At 47.1% G+C, this 19,963-nt stretch overlaps 2 protein-coding genes across 6 annotated transcripts in view; both read right to left on the bottom strand.

Annotated features, from left to right (window-relative positions):
- Positions 1-19,963, bottom strand: part of KCNH6 (potassium voltage-gated channel subfamily H member 6) — a 531,028-nt gene that overhangs the window by 167,845 nt on the left and 343,220 nt on the right. The gene's annotated exons all lie outside the window — the stretch shown is intronic.
- LOC130296542 (DNA damage-regulated autophagy modulator protein 2-like) lies at positions 87-898 on the bottom strand. The gene is made up of 2 exons (XM_056548179.1): positions 774-898; positions 87-687 (listed from the first exon to the last, which is right to left on the bottom strand). Exons 1-2 carry the CDS (start codon positions 896-898, stop codon positions 87-89), a joined length of 726 nt encoding a protein of 241 aa, XP_056404154.1.

Here is a 19,963-nt window from a genome sequence, read left to right on the forward strand (position 1 = left end):
TCCCCCAGTTATTATTCTTTAGATGGTTTTTCCGTGTCCTGTGCAGTATCTCTCCCAGAAGTCCACTTGATGGCCCCCGTGGTGGTCTAAACCCCGAAGTCATCAATTCTTACTCTAAGAGAGAGTTTGCAGCTGTTCCTGGAGACGGTTAACATTAACCTCTGCATGGTGGAATAATAGGTCACGATGTTTATCAGGATCAGTAGAAGCATCACCCACTCGATGATTATGGTGGTGATTTCACGGATCTCGTCCCAGTCTTCATCATTATGGAATAATTCCTGTAATGTTTTATATCCAAAGTAGAAAATTGCGCAGGTAAAAGCCAGGCCACAGCAGGTGCATCTACTATGGTGGATGACTTTTTTTGCTCCTGGTAATTTATACATCTGGATGGACTGCCCAAGGTAGTATAAGGCTTCACATGTAATGGAAATTACCGTGCTGACAAAGTGTATCCTGGGATATTCTTCGGGGGACAATACATGCATGACAGCTGTGGCAAAACAGGAGGCCCACACAATGGCGAGCAGGATCCTCTGGATCAGGACCTGATGACCCCTGAACTCTTCAGTATGCATAACCATATACTTATAAATAAGAAAGGTTAGTACCAAAGTGCCAATGGATGTCCCTATAAATCCAATTCTCAATAATATGTTTTCGGGAAATAAATTTCCCACGTCACTGTGAAGGAAAAGAAACCAATGTTATTGTGGATATTTCCTCACTCCCAACCCATGAAATAAGAATCTTGTGCTTGTTTATCTTACCTGATGCTCATCAGTGGCGAGGCGGCATGGCCGAGGACGACCGTCACGATGTAGCTGGTGGCAAGCCAGGCCGCACACCAAAACACCAACAGGAGGGGGACGAACCCCAAACCTTTTAGCTTCATCTCAGTCAAGAAGAAAAAGATACTAATCGCACTGTAACAATCTACAGAATGAAGGCTCGGGCGGCTGTCAGTGGAATGTCAGGACTCCAGCTGTCTATGACATCACATGTCTGATGTCACGATGACTGCTTGTTTCTTAGAGCTGCCATGATTTAGTATCTGCTATAGACAGAACCTGATGTTTTTACTATGGACCTTACAGACCCCAGAACCCAAGTAATTAGCGCAGGGGCTCCATTTTGATCATCTCATATTTCACATTATTTGAGTTCCTGGGCTCGGATACATTTGCACCCTCTATAGCAGTGGTCTCCGAGCTGTGAACCCCCAACCGCTGCAAAACCACAACTCCCAGCATGCCCAGACAGCAACTTTGCATAAGGAAATAGTCTTATTAAACTTTTCTTATATATAGAATCCCCGAAATCTCCAAGGATAAGCCTCTAAGGGTCTCGTTCGATCTTAATGTTATACCTTTTATCAATAACATTGATGATTCCAAAATGTAGGAATATAGGAATAATTTCATATAAGATACAAAAAGTTAGCATCCTCCATCTGACATTTTGGACAGCTTGCATCCTGTCTGAGGCCCATACGCTTCCATCCCCATGGAGTATAATACATCCTATACAAAATCTTAGACTGTACCATTACATGGGCCTTATTATATGATGTACATTTCATGTTTACAATGGCTCTGCCCCATGAATCTGAATGTAAACCCCCCCAAGTCCCTTTCCCATCTACCCCTGATAGCATCAGCATTTTATACATTTTTGTCATGGGTTTAGGGACAGGGGGCCCTCTCATTAATTCAACAAGGGGATGTGAATGTTCTCTCCTCAACTCTCCTTTTATTGATTTATGATCTGCGTTACTTATTTGTAAAAAACAATGTTTCTGATTGTCTGCCACCCCATACTTATGGGCTATCTCTTCAAACGACTTTATTTGACCTAAAGCGTATAATTGATTTACATAAAGAAGCCCCTTTTTCACCCAAAAGTGTGAATCATTAATTTTAAGGAATTCTTTAAGTGCTTTATTTGACCATAATGGAGTAAAGTCAAAACTCCATGTGATTTTAAAACATTTTTTACGTTCCACCCATACTTTAAACCCCTTAAGGACCAAGGACGTACTGGTACGTCCTTGGTCCTGCTCCCGTGATATGACGCGGGGTTACACGGTAACCCCACATCATATCATGGCGGGCCCGGCGTCATAGTGAAGCCGGGACCCGCCACTAATAGCTATTAACCCTTTAGCCGCGCGCTCAGAGCTGAGCGAAAGTGAAACCATGCCGGTTAACTCAGTGGGCTGTTCGGGATAGCCGTGGCGAAATCGCGGCATCCCGAACAGCTGACAGGACAGCGGGAGGGCCCCTACCTGCCTCCTCGCTGTCCGATTGCCGAATGACTGCTCAGTGCCTGAGATCCAGGCATGAGCAGTCATACGGCAGAATCATCGATCACTGGTTTCCTATGAGAAACCAGTGATCAATGATAAAGACCAGTGTGTGCAGTGTTATAGGTCCCTATGGGAGCTATAACACTGCAAAAAAAAAAGTGAAAAAAGTGAAAAAAAAAGTGAATGAATATCATTTAACCCCTCCCATATTAAAAGTTTGAATCACCTCCCTTTTCCCATAAAAAAAAAAACAATAATAAATAAATAAATAAATAAAAATAAACATATATGGTATCACCGCGTGCGGAAATGTCTGAATTATAGAAATATATAATTAACCCCTTCCCGACCTATGACATACCTGTACGTCATGGGTGGCAAGGTGTTCCCGACCCATGACATACAGGTACGTCATGAACATTTTTGCCACTACTCGCGGCATCCCGCAGCGCCCGGTAAGATGGTGGCTATCACTGATAGCCAGCCATCTTACCATGCGACCACGGGGGGTTTCATCCCCCACCCCCCCCCAGCTGCTATCAGCTGGTCAAATCTGACTAGCTGATAGCAGCGTTTCGCTATCAGAATACTTAGCAGCGCGGTGTGTGAGTCCCGATCACGGGGATCGGGACACACACCGCTCTGCTAAGTGTCCCTGACCCGTCCCCCGGCGTCACTTACCCGTCCGAGCGGTGTCCCGAGCGGTCCCGGCGCGAGCGGATTCCTCCATGTGGTCCCGGCGGCGCTGCGTCCCGGAGGTGAGTTTCCAGCAGCAGTGCGGCATCTTCATTGGCAGCAGTGAGATCGCCGTAAAGCGATCTCACTGCTGCCTCTGGGAGTTTCAAAACTGCAACTCCCAGCATGCCCAGACAGCCTTTGGCTTTCTGGGCATGCTGGGAGTTTTAGTTTTGCAACATCTGGAGGTCCTCAGTTTGGAGACCACTGTATAATGGTCTTCAATCTGTGCTCTTCCAGATGTTGCAAAACTACAAATCTCAGCATGCTCAGTCTGTCCAGGCATGCTGGGAGTTGTAGTTCTCTAACATCTGGAAGAACACAGATTGGAGACCATTATACAGTGGTCTCCAAACTGTGGACCTCCAGATGTTGCAAAACTACAACTCCCAGCATGCCCAGACTGCCCAAGCATGCTGGAAGTTGTAGTTCGGCAACATCTGATCCTTCAGATATTGCCGAACTACAACTTACAGCATGCCTGGGCAGTCTGGGCATGCTGGGAGTTGTAGTTTTGCAACAACTGGAGGCACACTAGTTGGGAAACATTGTCCGTTTCCTACCTCAGTGCCTCCAGCTGTTGCAATTGTTGCAAAACTATAACTCCCAGCATGCACTGACAGACCATGCATGCTGGGAGTTGTAGTTTTGCAACAGCTGGAGGCACACTGGTTTGGAAACACTAAGTTTGGTTGCAAAACACTTGAAAGTTTATTACTTAACTTAGTGTTTCCATACCAGTGTTCCTCCAGCTGTTGCAAAACTACAACTCCCAGCATGCACGGACAGCCAAAGGGCATGCTCGGAGTTTGCAACAGCTGGATGTTTGCCCCCACCCCCCAATGTGAATGTACAGGGTACACTCACATGGGCGGAGGTTTACAGTGAGTGCTGCAAGTTTGAGATGGCGCAAATTTTGCGCTGCAGCTCAAACTTCCAGCGGCAAACTTGCTGTGAACCTCTGCCCATGTGACTGTACCCTAAAAACACTACACTACACTGACACTAACCTAAAATAAAAAGTAAAAAACACTACATATACACATACCCCTACACAGCCCCCCTCCCCCAAAAAAATGAAAAACGTCTGGTACGCTACTGTTTCCAAAACGGAGCCTCCAGCTGTTGCAAAATAATAACTCCCAGTATTGCCGGACAGCCATTGACTGTCCAGGCATGCTGGGAGTTTTGCAACAGCTGGAGGCACCCTGTTTGGGAATCATTGGCATAGAATACCCCTATGTCCACCCCTATGCAAATCCCTAATTCAGGCCTCAAATGCGCATGGCGCTCTCTCACTTTGGAGCCCTGTCGTATATCAGGGCAACAGTTTTGGGACACATATGGGGTATCGCCGTACTCGGGAGAAATTGCCTTACAAATTTTGGGGGGCTTTTTCTTCTTTAACCCCTTATGAAAAGGTGAAGTTGGGGTCTACACCAGCATGTTAGTGTAAAAAAATTAATTTTTTACACTGACATGCTGGTGTTGCCCTATACTTTTCATTTTCACAAGAGGTAAAAGGGAAAAAAGACCCTCTAAATTTGTAATGCAATTTCTCCCGAGTACGGAGATACCACATATGTGGGCGCAAAGTGCTCTGGGGGCACACAACAAGGCCCAGAAGGAAGAGTGTACCATGTACATTTGAGGCGATTTGCACAGGGGTGGCTGATTGTTACAGCAGTTCTGACAAACGCAAAACAATAAATATCCATATGTGACCCCATTTTGGAAACTACACCCCTCACAGAATGTAATAAGGGGTGCAGTGAGCATTTACACCCCACTGGTGTATGACAGATTTTTGGAACAGTGGTCTGTGAAAATGAAAAATAACATTTTTGATTTGCACAATCCACTGTTTCAAATATCTGTCAAACGCCAGTGGGGTGTAAATGCTCACTGCACCCCTTATTAAATTCCATGAGGGGTATAGTTTCCAAAATGGGGTCACATGTGGGGGGGTCCACTGTTCTGGCACCATAGGGGCTTCCTAAATGGGACATGCCCCCCAAAAACCCTTTCAGAAAAACTCACTCTCCAAAATCCCATTGTCGCTCCTTCCCTTCTGAGCCTTCTACTGCGCCCGCCGAACACTTTACATACGCATATGAGGTATTTCCTTACTCGAGAGAAATTGGGTTACAAATTTTAGGGTGATTTCTCTCCTTTTACCCCTTGTAAAAATTCAAAAATTGGGTCTACAAGAAAATGCGAGTGTAAAAAATGAAGATTTAGAATTTTCTCCTTCACTTTGCTGCTATTCCTGTGAAACACCTAAAGGGTTAAAACACTTACTGAATGTCATTTTGAATACTTTGGGGGGTGCAGTTTTTATAATGGGGTCATTTATGGGGTATTTCTAATATGAAGACCCTTAAAATCCACTTCCAACCTGAACTGGGCCCTGAAAAATTACGATTTTGAAAATCTTGAGAAAAATTGGAAAATTGCTGCGGAACTTTGAAGCCCTCTGGTGTCTTTCAAAAGTAAAAACTTGTCAATTTTTTTATGCAAACACAAAGTAGACATATTGTATATGTGAATCAATATGTAATTTATTTGGAATATCCATTTTCCTTTCAAGCAGAGACTTTCAAAGTTAGAAAAATGCTAAATTTTAAAAATTTTCATGAAATTTTTAGTTTTTTTACCAAGAAAGGATGCAAATATCAGTGAAATTTTACCAATAACATAAAGTAGAATATGTCACGAAAAAACTATCTCGGAATCAGAATGATAAGTAAAAGCATTCCAGAGTTATTAATGTTTAAAGTGACAGTGGTCGGAATTTCAAAAAATGCCCAGGTCATGAAGGTGAAAATGGGCTGGGTCATGAAGGGGTTAATGATCACTGGCTCTGCAGTGTGGTGCGGACTATAGCTTAGTCTCTGCATTATACTTAATTATCCTAACTTTACTATTGCCAGTGCTACTGAATTCTAGTGTCATTTGCACCAAAATGCTGTCTGACATGGCATGCCTCATTTATTATTTCAGAAAGTTTCAGAAATGTTTAAGACCCTTTTTTTGCTGGGTTCATAAAAAAAAGGGAAAATGGCCTTGACAATCGTTAATTTCTAACGATAATTTGTTTTCCCTTAGTCCTAACAGTAGCACAGATAGGGGTATTCTACCCCCCCGCGAACTGGTAGGACAGATGGAATTTTTATTGATTAATAAACTAATTAACAAAACACACCCACAATACCCTGTATAAAGGAGGGGTCACCCTCTGTCCCCTTGTGTTGTAACAAGAAGAACTAAGACCTAAGGAAAATAATAATGATAATAATACTAGGGAGGGAAAGTTGTGCTACTGTTAGGACTAAGGGAAAACAAGACCATCCCGCTTTGCGGCGGGCTCTGGTGAAAACCAGTAGTGACTTAGAACCGATCCACTAGCACGGTCCACGCCAATCCCTCTCTGGCACAGAGGATCCACTACCTGCCAGCCGGCATCGTGACAGTAGATCCGGCCATGGATCCCGCTGAAGTTCCTCTGCCAGTTGTCGCCGACCTCACCACGGTGGTCGCCCAGCAGTCACAACAGATAGCGCAACAAGGCCAACAGCTGTCTCAACTGACCGTGATGCTACAGCAGCTACTACCACAGCTTCAGCAATCATCTCCTCCGCCAGCTCCTGCACCTCCTCCGCAGCGAGTGGCCGCTTCTGGTCTACGACTATCCTTGCCGGATAAATTTGATGGGGACTCTAAATTCTGCCGTGGCTTTCTTTCCCAATGTTCCCTGCACTTGGAGATGATGTCGGACCAGTTTCCTACTGAAAGGTCTAAGGTGGCTTTCGTAGTCAGCCTTCTGTCTGGAAAAGCTCTGTCATGGGCCACACCGCTCTGGGACCGCAATGACCCCGTCACTGCCTCTATACACTCCTTCTTCTCGGAAATTCGAAGTGTCTTTGAGGAACCTGCCCGAGCCTCTTCTGCTGAGACTGCCCTGTTGAACCTGGTCCAGGGTAATTCTTCCGTTGGCGAGTACGCAGTACAATTCCGTACTCTTGCTTCTGAACTATCCTGGAATAATGAGGCCCTCTGCGCGACCTTTAAAAAAGGCCTATCCAGCAACATTAAAGATGTTCTGGCCGCACGAGAAATCCCTGCTAACCTACACGAACTCATTCATTTAGCCACTCGCATTGACATGCGTTTTCCGAAAGGCGTCAGGAGCTCCGCCAGGATATGGACTTTGTTCGCACGAGGCGTTTTTTCTCCCCGGCTCCTCTCTCCTCTGGTCCCCTGCAATCCGTTCCTGTGCCTCCCGCCGTGGAGGCTATGCAGGTCGACCGGTCTCGCCTGACACCTCATGAGAGGACACGACGCCGCATGGAGAATCTCTGCCTGTACTGTGCCAGTACCGAACACTTCCTGAAGGATTGTCCTATCCGTCCTCCCCGCCTGGAAAGACGTACGCTGACTCCGCACAAAGGTGAGACAGTCCTTAATGTCAACTCTGCTTCTCCACGTCTTACTGTGCCTGTGCGGATATCTGCCTCTGCCTTCTCCTTCTCTACTAAGGCCTTCTTGGATTCCGGATCTGCAGGAAATTTTATTTTGGCCTCTCTCGTCAACAGGTTCAACATCCCGGTGACCAGTCTCGCCAGACCCCTCTACATCAATTGTGTAAACAATGAAAGATTGGACTGTACCATACGTTTCCGCACGGAGCCCCTTCTAATGTGCATCGGATCTCATCACGAGAAAATTGAATTTTTGGTCCTCCCCAATTGCACTTCCGAAATTCTCCTTGGACTACCCTGGCTTCAACTCCATTCCCCAACCCTGGATTGGTCCACTGGGGAGATCAAGAGTTGGGGGTCCTCTTGTTTCAAGGACTGCCTAAAACCGGTTCCCAGTACCCCTTGCCGTGACTCTGTGGTTCCCCCTGTAACCGGTCTCCCTAAGGCCTATATGGACTTTGCGGATGTTTTTTGCAAAAAACAAGCTGAGACTCTACCTCCTCACAGGCCTTATGATTGTCCTATTGACCTCCTCCCGGGCACTACTCCACCCCGGGGCAGAATTTATCCTCTGTCCGCCCCAGAGACTCTTGCTATGTCTGAGTACATCCAGGAAAATTTAAAAAAGGGCTTTATCCGTAAATCCTCCTCTCCTGCCGGAGCCGGATTTTTCTTTGTGTCCAAAAAAGATGGCTCTCTACGTCCTTGCATTGACTACCGCGGTCTTAATAAAATCACGATAAAGAACCGCTACCCCCTACCTCTCATCTCTGAACTCTTTGATCGCCTCCAAGGTGCCCACATCTTTACCAAACTGGACTTAAGAGGTGCTTATAATCTCATCCGCATCAGAGAGGGGGATGAATGGAAAACGGCATTTAACACTAGAGATGGACACTTTGAGTATCTGGTCATGCCCTTTGGCCTGTGCAACGCCCCTGCCGTCTTCCAAGACTTTGTTAATGAAATTTTTCGTGACCTCTTATACTCCTGTGTTGTTGTATATTTGGACGATATCCTGATTTTTTCTGCCAATCTAGAAGAACACCGCCAGCATGTCCGTATGGTTCTTCAGAGACTTCGTGACAATCAACTTTATGCCAAGATGGAGAAATGTCTGTTTGAATGCCAATCTCTTCCTTTCCTAGGATACTTGGTCTCTGGCCAGGGACTACAAATGGATCCAGACAAACTCTCTGCCGTCTTAGATTGGCCACGCCCCTCCGGACTCCGTGCTATCCAACGTTTTTTGGGGTTCGCCAATTATTACAGACAATTTATTCCACATTTTTCTACCATTGTGGCTCCTATCGTGGCTTTAACCAAAAAAAATGCCAATCCTAAGTCATGGCCTCCTCAAGCGGAAGACGCCTTTAAACGGCTCAAGTCTGCCTTTTCTTCGGCTCCCGTGCTCTCCAGACCTGACCCATCTAAACCCTTCCTATTGGAGGTTGATGCCTCCTCAGTGGGAGCTGGAGCGGTCCTTCTACAAAAAAATTCTTCTGGGCATGCTGTTACTTGTGGTTTTTTTTCTAGGACCTTCTCTCCGGCGGAGAGGAACTACTCCATCGGAGATCGAGAGCTTCTAGCCATTAAATTAGCACTTGAGGAATGGAGGCATCTGCTGGAGGGATCAAGATTTCCAGTTATTATTTACACCGATCACAAGAACCTCTCCTATCTCCAGTCTGCCCAACGGCTGAATCCTCGCCAGGCCAGGTGGTCTCTGTTCTTTGCCCGATTTAATTTTGAAATTCATTTTCGGCCTGCCGATAAGAACATTAGGGCCGATGCTCTCTCTCGTTCCTCGGATGCCTCGGAAGTAGAACTCTCTCCGCAACACATCAGTCCTCCTGACTGCCTGATCTCCTCTTCTCCAGCCTCCATCAGGCAAACTCCTCCAGGGAAGACCTTCGTCTCTCCACGCCAACGCCTCGGAATCCTCAAATGGGGTCACTCCTCCCATCTCGCAGGTCATGCGGGCATCAAGAAATCCGTGCAACTCATCTCTCGCTTCTATTGGTGGCCGACTCTGGAGACGGATGTCGTGGACTTTGTGCGAGCCTGCACTGTCTGTGCCCGGGATAAGACTCCTCGCCAGAAGCCCGCTGGTCTTCTTCATCCTCTGCCTGTCCCCGAACAGCCTTGGTCTCTGATTGGTATGGACTTTATTACAGACCTACCCCCATCCCGTGGCAACACTGTTGTTTGGGTAGTCGTTGATTGATTCTCCAAAATGGCACATTTCATCCCTCTTCCTGGTCTCCCTTCAGCGCCTCAGTTGGCAAAACAATTTTTTGTACACATTTTTCGTCTTCACGGGTTGCCCACGCAGATCGTCTCGGATCGAGGCGTCCAATTTGTGTCAAAATTTTGGAGGGCTCTCTGTAAACAACTCAAGATTAAATTAAACTTTTCTTCTGCATATCATCCTCAATCCAATGGGCAAGTAGAAAGAATTAACCAGGTCTTAGGTGATTATTTACGACATTTTGTTTCCTCCCGCCAGGATGACTGGGCAGATCTTCTACCATGGGCCGAATTCTCGTATAACTTCAGAGTCTCTGAATCTTCCTCCAAATCCCCATTTTTCGTGGTGTACGGCCGTCACCCTCTTCCCCCCCTCCCTACCCCCTTGCCCTCTGGTTTGCCCGCTGTGGATGAAATATCTCGTGATCTTTCCACCATATGGAAAGAGACCCAAAATTCTCTCTTACAGGCTTCATCACGCATGAAGAAGTTTGCTGATAAGAAAAGAAGAGCTCCCCCCATTTTTTCTCCTGGAGACAAGGTATGGCTCTCCGCTAAATATGTCCGCTTCCGTGTCCCTAGCTACAAGTTGGGACCACGCTATCTTGGTCCTTTCAAAATTTTGTGCCAGATTAATCCTGTCTCTTACAAACTTCTTCTTCCTCCTTCTCTTCGTATCCCTAATGCCTTTCACGTTTCTCTTCTTAAACCACTCATTATCAACCGTTTCTCTCCCAAACTTGTTTCCCCCACTCCTGTTTCCGGCTCCTCGGACATCTTCTCCGTTAAAGAGATACTGGCATCCAAAAAGGTCAGGGGTAAAACTTTTTTTTTAGTTGATTGGGAGGGTTGTGGTCCAGAAGAGAGATCCTGGGAACCTGAGGAGAATATCCTAGACAAAAGTCTGCTCCTCAGGTTCTCAGGCTCTAAGAAGAGGGGGAGACCCAAGGGGGGGGGGGTACTGTTACGCCGAGCGCTCCGGGTCCCCGCTCCTCCCCGGAGCGCTCGCTACACTCTCGCTACTGCAGCGCTCCGGTCAGATCCACTGACCCGGGGCGCTGCGATACCACCTCCAGCCGGGATGCGATTCGCGATGCGGGTGGCGCCCGCTCGCGATGCGCACCCCGGCTCCCGCACCTGACTCGCTCTCCGTCGGTCCTGTCCTGGCGCGCGCGGCCCCGCTCCCTAGGGCGCGCGCGCGCCGGGTCTCTGCGATTTAAAGGGCCACTGCGCCGCTGATTGGCGCAGTGGTTCTAATTAGTGTGTTCACCTGTGCACTCCCTATTTATCCTCACTTCCCCTGCACTCCCTCGCCGGATCTTGTTGCCATTGTGCCAGTGAAAGCGTTCCTTGTGTGTTCCTAGCCTGTGTTCCAGACCTCCTGCCGTTGCCCCTGACTACGATCCTTGCTGCCTGCCCCGACCTTCTGCTACGTCCGACCTTGCTTCTGTCTACTCCCTTGTACCGCGCCTATCTTCAGCAGTCAGAGAGGTTGAGCCGTTGCTAGTGGATACGACCTGGTCACTACCGCCGCAGCAAGACCATCCCGCTTTGCGGCGGGCTCTGGTGAAAACCAGTAGTGACTTAGAACCGATCCACTAGCACGGTCCACGCCAATCCCTCTCTGGCACAGAGGATCCACTACCTGCCAGCCGGCATCGTGACAGGGTCTTGAGATAAAGGCTTATTAATGTAAGCAGAAATGGCCGAAACTTGGACCTTGAGAGTAGAAGGAGACAAACTCTTGTCTAGTCCATCTTGGAGAAAGCTGAGAATGGTAGGAGCAGCTATATCTCTTCCAACTTGCTTTTTGGAGCACCAAGATTGGAAAATTGTCCAAATTCTTTTGTATGTTTTATTGGTTGACTCCGCGCTGGAGTGTGAGAGTGTTTTCAAGACCGCACTGGAAAGCCCTTCTAAATGTGGAAGGGACTGATCAACCTCCAGGCTGTCAGGTTGAACATTTGAAGATTCGAGCAGCTGTGAGTGTCCCCCGACACTAATGCTTGCTCTGGGGGAAGCCTCCAATATTGTCCCCGACTCATCTGAAAGAGTTGGGTGAACCAAGCTCTCTTGGGCCAAAATGGGATTATGGCTATGACGGATGCTTGGTCTTGCCTGATCTTCATCAATACCCTTGGGATCAAGGAAATTGGAGGGTAGATGTAGGCCAGCCTGAACCTCCAAGGGATTGAGAAAGCATCTATTGCCACCGGGTTGTCTTCCCTGTAAAGGGAACAGAACCTCTCCAACTTGGAGTTGAACCTCGTTGCCATGAGGTCTATCTCTGGCACACCCCACCTGAGCGTTATCTCTTTGAATATGTCTGGGTGGAGAGACCACTCTGCGGTTAGGAGTCCTCTGCTCAGGCGGTCGGCTATCATATTGAGGGATCCTCGAATATGAACCGCGGACAGGTGGGTGAGGTTCCTTTCTGCCCAATCCAAGATCAGACCCACCTCTCTGAGGAGGTTTTGTGACCGAGTGCCTCCCTGCTTGTTGATGTACATCACAGCCGTCATGCTGTCGGATTGGATCTTGACAGCTTTCCCTTGGAGAACAGAAGCAAAGTGCAGCAATGCTAGCCTGATTGCACGAATCTCCAGGAGATTGGAGGTTAATAGTTTGTGTCTGGGAGAGATTAATCCCCACGCCTGGGGAAACGATATTTACATTGGAAAAGTTGATTTTAGAAAGGAGGGGAAGTGACGTAAGACGCCGCTGACGTCACTTCTGCCGGCCCGAGATGCGGTGCTTAGCCGCACATAGAAAGAAAGAAAGAGCCGGGCCGGTAGCGGAAACCTCAGAGCCAGGTCGGCTTCAGAGGGATAGCCATGGAGAGAGCCTGCCCGAAGGTGAGCAGAGCTAACTATATAGATTTTTCCCCTACAGCCGCAGAAGGCTGTTCAAGGGGAGCCAGTAACTGGCAGTGAAAAAGAGAGAACACCTCCTAAGCACGGAGGGTCACCATCTGTCCCACTGTCCGGGAGGACAGAAAAAAACACAAGGGGACAGAGGGTGACCCCTCCTTTATACAGGGTATTGTGGGTGTGTTTTGTTAATTAGTTTATTAATCAATAAAAATTCCATCTGTCCTACCAGTTCGCGGGGGGTAGAATACCCCTATCTGTGCTACTGGTTAGGACGTAAGGGAAAAGGGCTTTGGCTTTAGAAAATAGAAGCCCTAGCCTAAATGCTCTAAATGACTTTGCAAAGACCTGGCTCATTGGGAGAGTCAATCAGCACTCAGCTTAGGGCTAAGTTTCCACTTGGTTTTTTTCTGGCAGTTTTTGGATGTCTGCCACTGCAGTTTTTGAGCCAAAGTCAGAAGTGGATCCATAAAGGAGGAGAAGTGTAAGTCCATCCTTTATATGTCCTATTCCTTTTGAATATATTTCTGGCTTTGGCTCAAAAACTGCAGTGGCAGACATCCAAAAACTGCCAGAAAAAAAAACAAGTGGAAACTTAGCCTAGTAGGGACACACACATTGCTCTAATTCAGGTAATGCCAAATACGTTATCCTCCAGTAAAAACCCCCGTCATGAACTCCCATCAGAAAGTCCATAAAACGTCCGTCAAAAAATCCCACTCATGTCAATGAGATTTTGACCATCCTTTAGCATCAGTTATGTCCCGTTGTGACTAACGGTGCATGCACTAATTTGTGTCCTGTCAAAAATAACAGTGGTATAACGGTATGTTAAAATGTTAACATTGAAATCTAAGGGTGACGGATGTTCATAAATGACATGTTATTGTCCGTTTTTAATGTCCCGTTATTGCTACTGAGCCAGATACGTAACAGCTCACCCTGTTGTAGGCGCACGGACCTGGCGTGGACCTTGCCCAAAGATTTAGAAAGAAGGTAATGTGAAGCGTTTGACTCAGGAACAAATTCTTTATTATCTTGCCAGGGTAGACATACATGAACACAAAATAAGGTGATGCGTTTTGGCTTGCATTACGAAGCCTTAGTCAGTTATTGCTACTGAGCATGCTCAGTACAGCATCACAACCAGGAAGTAACATGGAAATAAAATAATGGACATAAAATAACGGACTATAACAGGTGATAACGGATGGCACATGTCCGTTATTTAGACAGAATGTCCGTCAAATTTGGTCATCAGTTATCATCCATTGTATTCAGTTATTTCATCCATTTTTTCATGACCCTTTATTGCTGAATAACTGGTGTCAGAATACAGTAACATAATGACATAATGGTAGTGAGAAAGGGGCGGAACACAACGAACACTGCCGGGGCGGAACACAACGAACACTGCCGGGGCGGAACACAACGAACACTGCCGGGTCAGAACACAACGAACACTGACGGGTCCCGACAGACCCCATTTACTTGAATCGGTAGTTTAGTGGAGTTTAGCAGAGAAAAAAAATTGTGCAGTCCAACGGCAATGTGAACTGGGCCTAAGACAAAATGTATTAGTTTAGGCTGTTCAGTTGAAGGGATCGCCTGGATTAAACAGAATTGTTGCAAACTCCAAGCTCTGAGCATCGTTGTACCAGATTTCAGCTTTTTTCACAAACACAGTATTTTGGTCAGTATTCTGCATCAGTAGTCATAAGCCAACGCCAGAAGTTGAAAACAAACACAGATAATGTATAATTCAAAGATTTTTACTTCTTTGTGTTTTTGAGCCGTGCTGGGATTTGGGTTTTATAAATATTAATGTACAACGTTGACCAAAATACTGTTGGGGAATTCTGTGAGAGGAATTCCGTGCAGTGAACATTAGCATCAGTGTGCATGGGTCTTCCGCAAGAACAATTCCGCCGCTGAAATTCTCCCACACAAAGAACATGTTCTTTCTTTGCGTGGAATTCCGTGAGCACTGCATAGCCGTCAATGGTGACGGCGCAGTGGCGCGCGGTCCTACTGCCAAAGTATTTTCGGCGGGGGCCACCAGACGTAATCTCTATTCGCGGAGTTCCACGAGTGGAGATTCCGCAATGTGAACATAGAACTAATCCTAAAACGGCTTTTTTCAATATGTATAAAAGACATTTCTGTTTTCCCCAAAAATTTTAACTAAATATACAGACAGACTGAATTTTGCAACATACTGGATACAAGCCGTAAAGCGTGCGGTATCCAGTATAGGAGATAGCTTCTGCACTGGGTGCTGTGTAGGCGGGGACACACACTGCCTGTGCGAGCGCACGAAGCCTGCACACAAACAGTCAGTGCGGCTGCGATCTGCAGGGAAGAGCTTGCCAGCAGACTCACGTACTCACCCCTAGAGGGTCCGGCACCATAGGGAAGCATCAGCGGAGTAAGCAGAACGTTTCGGTCCCATGGAGTGCAGGGGAGCAGCAGAGTAGTGCTTGACAGTGGACAGGTGTCGGTGGAGTGTGGGGGCGGGGGTGGGGGGGGGTGGGTTTGGTTGACAGGGGCGGTGCTTGGGGGGAACGTTTGTGGTTGGAGCAGCGCGCAACTAAGCATAGGCCGAACCTGGAGCCTCAATAGCAGGGGAGGGAGGAAGCGTGGGCCGTATAGAGCATTGTTTCCCAGCTGGGTGCATCCCGCTGTTGTAAAACTACAACTCCCAATATGCTCATGGCTGTCTGGGCATGCTGGGATTGGTAGTCTCTGGCCATATTACATGTTGCAGGTGTGGTGGCCCGGTACATGAGTTGTACCCTTGAACCCTAGCTGCCCTGTCAGGCTCCCTGCAGTGTCCCCCTTCTATATTCACTTGTATATATGTTATCCAGTGTATTATACCTGTAAAGTGTTATGTCTTTAAGAAAAGTTGTCATGTGATTGAATAGTTGTCATGTGATTGTAATCCAGTTAGGTATCAGTGACCATGTGACCTAAGGGTGACCTATGTGACCCCTTCTAGTCTCCCCCATATAAACCCTGGGAGGAACTAGCTCACTCTCTTGATTTCCAGTTAAGTCTTTGCTGAGGTCCAGTGCAGTCAAGTCCTAAGAGTGTGTCTGGAGTCCAGAGGAGGCCTCAAGTCAACCACGCAGCCACAGGTCTACAAGTCCACTACCCCCAGGTCCCAGTCAGAGCCTGTTAAGCTACAAATGGGGTATAGTCAGTCTCAGACAAGTCAGTCAAAGTCAACCTATCTTCAGTCAGCGTGGTCTGCACCAAAATTGTCCCAGTCCACTACAAGTCCCCGCAAGCCCTAAGGTCTCTAAAGTCACTGGTCACCTCCATGGACCTGGCTAAGGTGTATAGACTATTCCACCTGTCTAACCTCAGTAAAGCTACTGTTGTTCCGTAAGTTGGCATCTGAATCATTATTGCCCCCGTGCCCAGCCCAGGATCCAGCGGTATACCTTCGGGTGGTATTGAGGATAAACCACACCCTGGCATCACGAATACAAGGGGTTAATGCCATCTGCCCCTAGGGTAATTCCATCTGCCCTGCATCACACCCTCTACCTCACAGGGATATTGACTGGTCTGATGTGTATAGTCATTGCAGTAGTCTCCAAATTCTTTGCTGTTGCAAAACTGCAACTCCCAGCATGCCCTGACAACCGCAGGCTGTCAGGGCATGCTGGGAGTCGTAGTTTTGCAGTAGCAGGTTGAGAAACACTAAACAGTTATCTCCAAACTGTACCTCCAGCTGTCACAAAACTACAACTCCCAGCATGCCCTGACAGTGTGGACATGATGGGAATTGTCGTTTTGCTAATGCTAGGGGAGATGTAACCATCTGCCTGCTCATATCTTCCCTAGCATTAGCGAAACTACAACTCCAAGCATTCCCTGACATTGAGAACATGCTGGAAGTTGTAGTTTTGATTATGCTAAGGGAGATGCTAGGGGAGATGTGAGCAGACAGCCTACTGAGGGAGGGGGCGGAGACCTGCACAGTGAGGCCACGCCCCTCCCTTGGAGAGGAATTCAAGCAAGTTAGCAACAATAAAAGTGTAACAAAAAATAAATAAAGGTGCTAGACACATAAAAATTAGGTCAGGATTAGGTAATGAGTAATGGATTGAAAAAAAATTAAAAAATTTTTTTGGGGTGGAGGATCTGACCGATACGCTTTAAGGCTGTAGCTTGCAGCTAGTCAGAAATGTTGCACCCTGGCTAAGACAGTGTCCTGCAGTAAGAGGAGGAGCCAAAGTGGAAGGGCTATTTACTAGTGTACTATTGGGGGATCTAATTACTGTGTTCGGGCACTATTATTGGCTATCTACTGTAAGGAAGAACTACTGGGGTGGCTCACTACTGTAAGGGGGCACTAGTGGGGTCTAACTACCTGTGAGGATACTGGTGTGGAGGCTGACAGTGTGAGTTACTACTAGAGCTAACTACTGTGTGGGGCAACATAGGGGGCAACTACTGTGTGAAGGGAGTATTACCAGAGGTGAATACTGTGTGGGTGACTATTAGGGGGTTACTACTGTGTGGGGCATTATTAGGGAGTAACTACTGTGTTTGGGCACTAATGGGGGCTATCTTCTGTGAAGGGGCACTAGTAAGTTGACTAACTACTGTGCGGGGCACTATTAGGGGGGCTAATTATTATGTGTGGGCACAATTAAGAGAGCTAACTCTTGGACATATTGGTCTTGATATAATGGGTTTTGGTTAGTAACAGTATGTTATTACTATGTATGGGATAATACTTGTTCCTAGTATATTGGTATTTGGTAAATGCATGACTCTTACAGGTATACAGTAAAGAGGTATACAGAATCTGCTGTTCTGTAAACCTGCCCATCGTGTGTGGCGGCTTCTATTCCAGTGTCCCCCTGGGTCCACATCCCTCCTAAGGACTATAAAATCTCCAGTTATAAGTTGGTTAATCTAAGTGTTTGTCCCTTTAAATAATGTTCTTAGTAACCAAGGGGAGTATGCAAGGTGAACAGGTGGCTTATCAGTGACCAATGGGATCTCTCTAAACTGTCCCCCTTATATAGTGAGGTCAGGGTTCAGCTCACTCTCTTGAGCTCTAGCACTCTTGCAGCTGAGGTACAGTGAAGACAAGTCTGAGGAGTCTGTGGAGTGTTCCTGAAGGAGGCCTGAGGCTTAGTCCAGCCACCATGCTTCTACTTCAAGTTCACCCCTACACAGTGGATGAAAGTCAAAGTCAACGGTAGGATCTAAACATAGTGGGGATTCCTCTGAAGTCCAGTCCAAGTAGTCAAGTCAAGTCTGTCAAATACAAAATTCAAGCATGACTGCATCAATCTATATAATTACAACCACAAGTCCCAGCAAGCTGATAAGCTTCCCTAAGTTCACCTGCTGTTTGGACTTTAACACCTTGTCTACCTCAGTAAAGCATACCAGTTAACCGTGACCTTGCGTTGGAGTGATAATTTGCCCCGTGCCTGGCACAGGTGAAGCTGGTCTACCTCGGGTGGTGTACAGGACAACTACGTCCTGGCATAACGATCACAAAAGGTTAATAACATCTGCCCTTCCATATCCATCACCACAAGCGCATTTGGCTGTTGACCTTTATCTAGCAAAAGAGAGTTATTTGTGTATAGTTAAAACTTAACTTTTAATAGTATTTGTTAAAATCCAATCCCCAAGCATTACAGACTTATATAAAGTAAAAATAATATACAGGTGCCAAAGTAATATAGTATTATCACTGATATGTAACTGGGGCGCTCACCCTAAAAAGGGACAACCTCAGTACCTTAGCTACCTGGGCCTCTATGCAGTAGGTCCTGAATGCTTGTACATAGAAGCACTCGCCCTAATAAGGGTACCCACATTCCTGACACTAGCCTGGTAATCCTTATGGCAGTTAACTTGTTCCTAACCCCATCAGACTATGTCCAACACGTTTCATTATGAACAGCCCGGGGCCTATGGTACAGTTAATCTGACCCTGTGAGGAATTGTAACATAAACTATAAAGTTGTATAATTTTTCATCATGTTTACATTCACAAAACTGAAATACATCAAGAAGCTATAAGTTTACACGATTCTGAAGAGATAACTCTAGTCTTTGAAGTTGAAGGATGGAACAGGTTCCAAAATGCTAGTATGATGTAATATTAAAGGGGTTATCCACCATAAGGTGATTTTAGAACTTACCTGCCAGACAGTAATGGACATGCTTAGGAAGGATCTGTGTTTGTCTTGGAACTAGATTGCTATGTTGTAAGATTACCATAGCACTGTGGCTATCTTATTGTGAACGGGCTATTTCCTGTTTGAGTTCATTCTCTTAAACTAAATTCCCATAATCCCCCACCCATTGAAACAAACCTATGATCCCTTTAACTGGTTAACGACCAAGGACGTGTATACATGTGCAGGCTCCCGACTCGAGCCCGCGTCATACCAGCTGACCCTCAGCTGATTCTTGTAGCTGAGGGTCGGTGTTAACCTCTTAAGGACGCAGGGCATATGGATACGCCCTGCATTCCGAGTCCTTAAGGACGCAGGGCGTATCCATACGCCCGTGGGAATTCCGGTCCCCACCGCTAGCGGTTGGGGAGCGGAGCCGGATGCCTGCTGAAATCGTTCAGCAGTCATCCCGGCATATCGCCCAGGGGGGTCATTATGCCCAGTCCAGCGATCTGCGGCGATTCCGGGTCAATCGGGTCTCCAGTGACCCGGTGACCCGGAATTACAGGCTGTTCGGGGCAGTCTCTGACGGCCCCGAACAGCCAGAGCCTGCAGGGGTGAGGTGGCACTGGTGCCACCTCACGATCGCCCTGATTCGTCGGCGTCCATGTTGGGATCGGGGCCCCAGGAGCGACGGCGGCGGCGATGGAGCAGCAGCAGGAGGTGAGTTACAGCCTCCTGCTGTTGCTTAGCAACAGCTCCAAGCATGCAAAAAGGGCATGCTGGGAGCTGTAGTTATGCAACAGCAGGAGGCAGACCACCACAACTCCCAGCATTCCCTTATGGGCATGCTGCGACTTATGGTTTTGCAACAGCTGGAGGCACATTTTTTCTATGGAAAAGTGTACCTTCAGCTGTTGTATAACTACAACTCCCAGCTTGCACAAACAGCTAAAGTGCATGCTGGGAGTTGTAGTGGTGCATCTGCTGGTTGCATAACTACAACTCCCAGCATGCCCGTTGGCTGTTGGTGACTGCTGAGAGTTGTAGTTTTGCAACAGCTGAAGGCACACTGGTTGTGAAACTTAGAGTTTTTTTTTTTACCTAACTCAGTGTTTCACGACCGGTGTGCCTCCAGCTGTTGCAAACTACAAC

Source organism: Hyla sarda, chromosome 12 (genome assembly GCF_029499605.1).
Source record: "Hyla sarda isolate aHylSar1 chromosome 12, aHylSar1.hap1, whole genome shotgun sequence".
NCBI lineage: Eukaryota > Metazoa > Chordata > Amphibia > Anura > Hylidae > Hyla > Hyla sarda.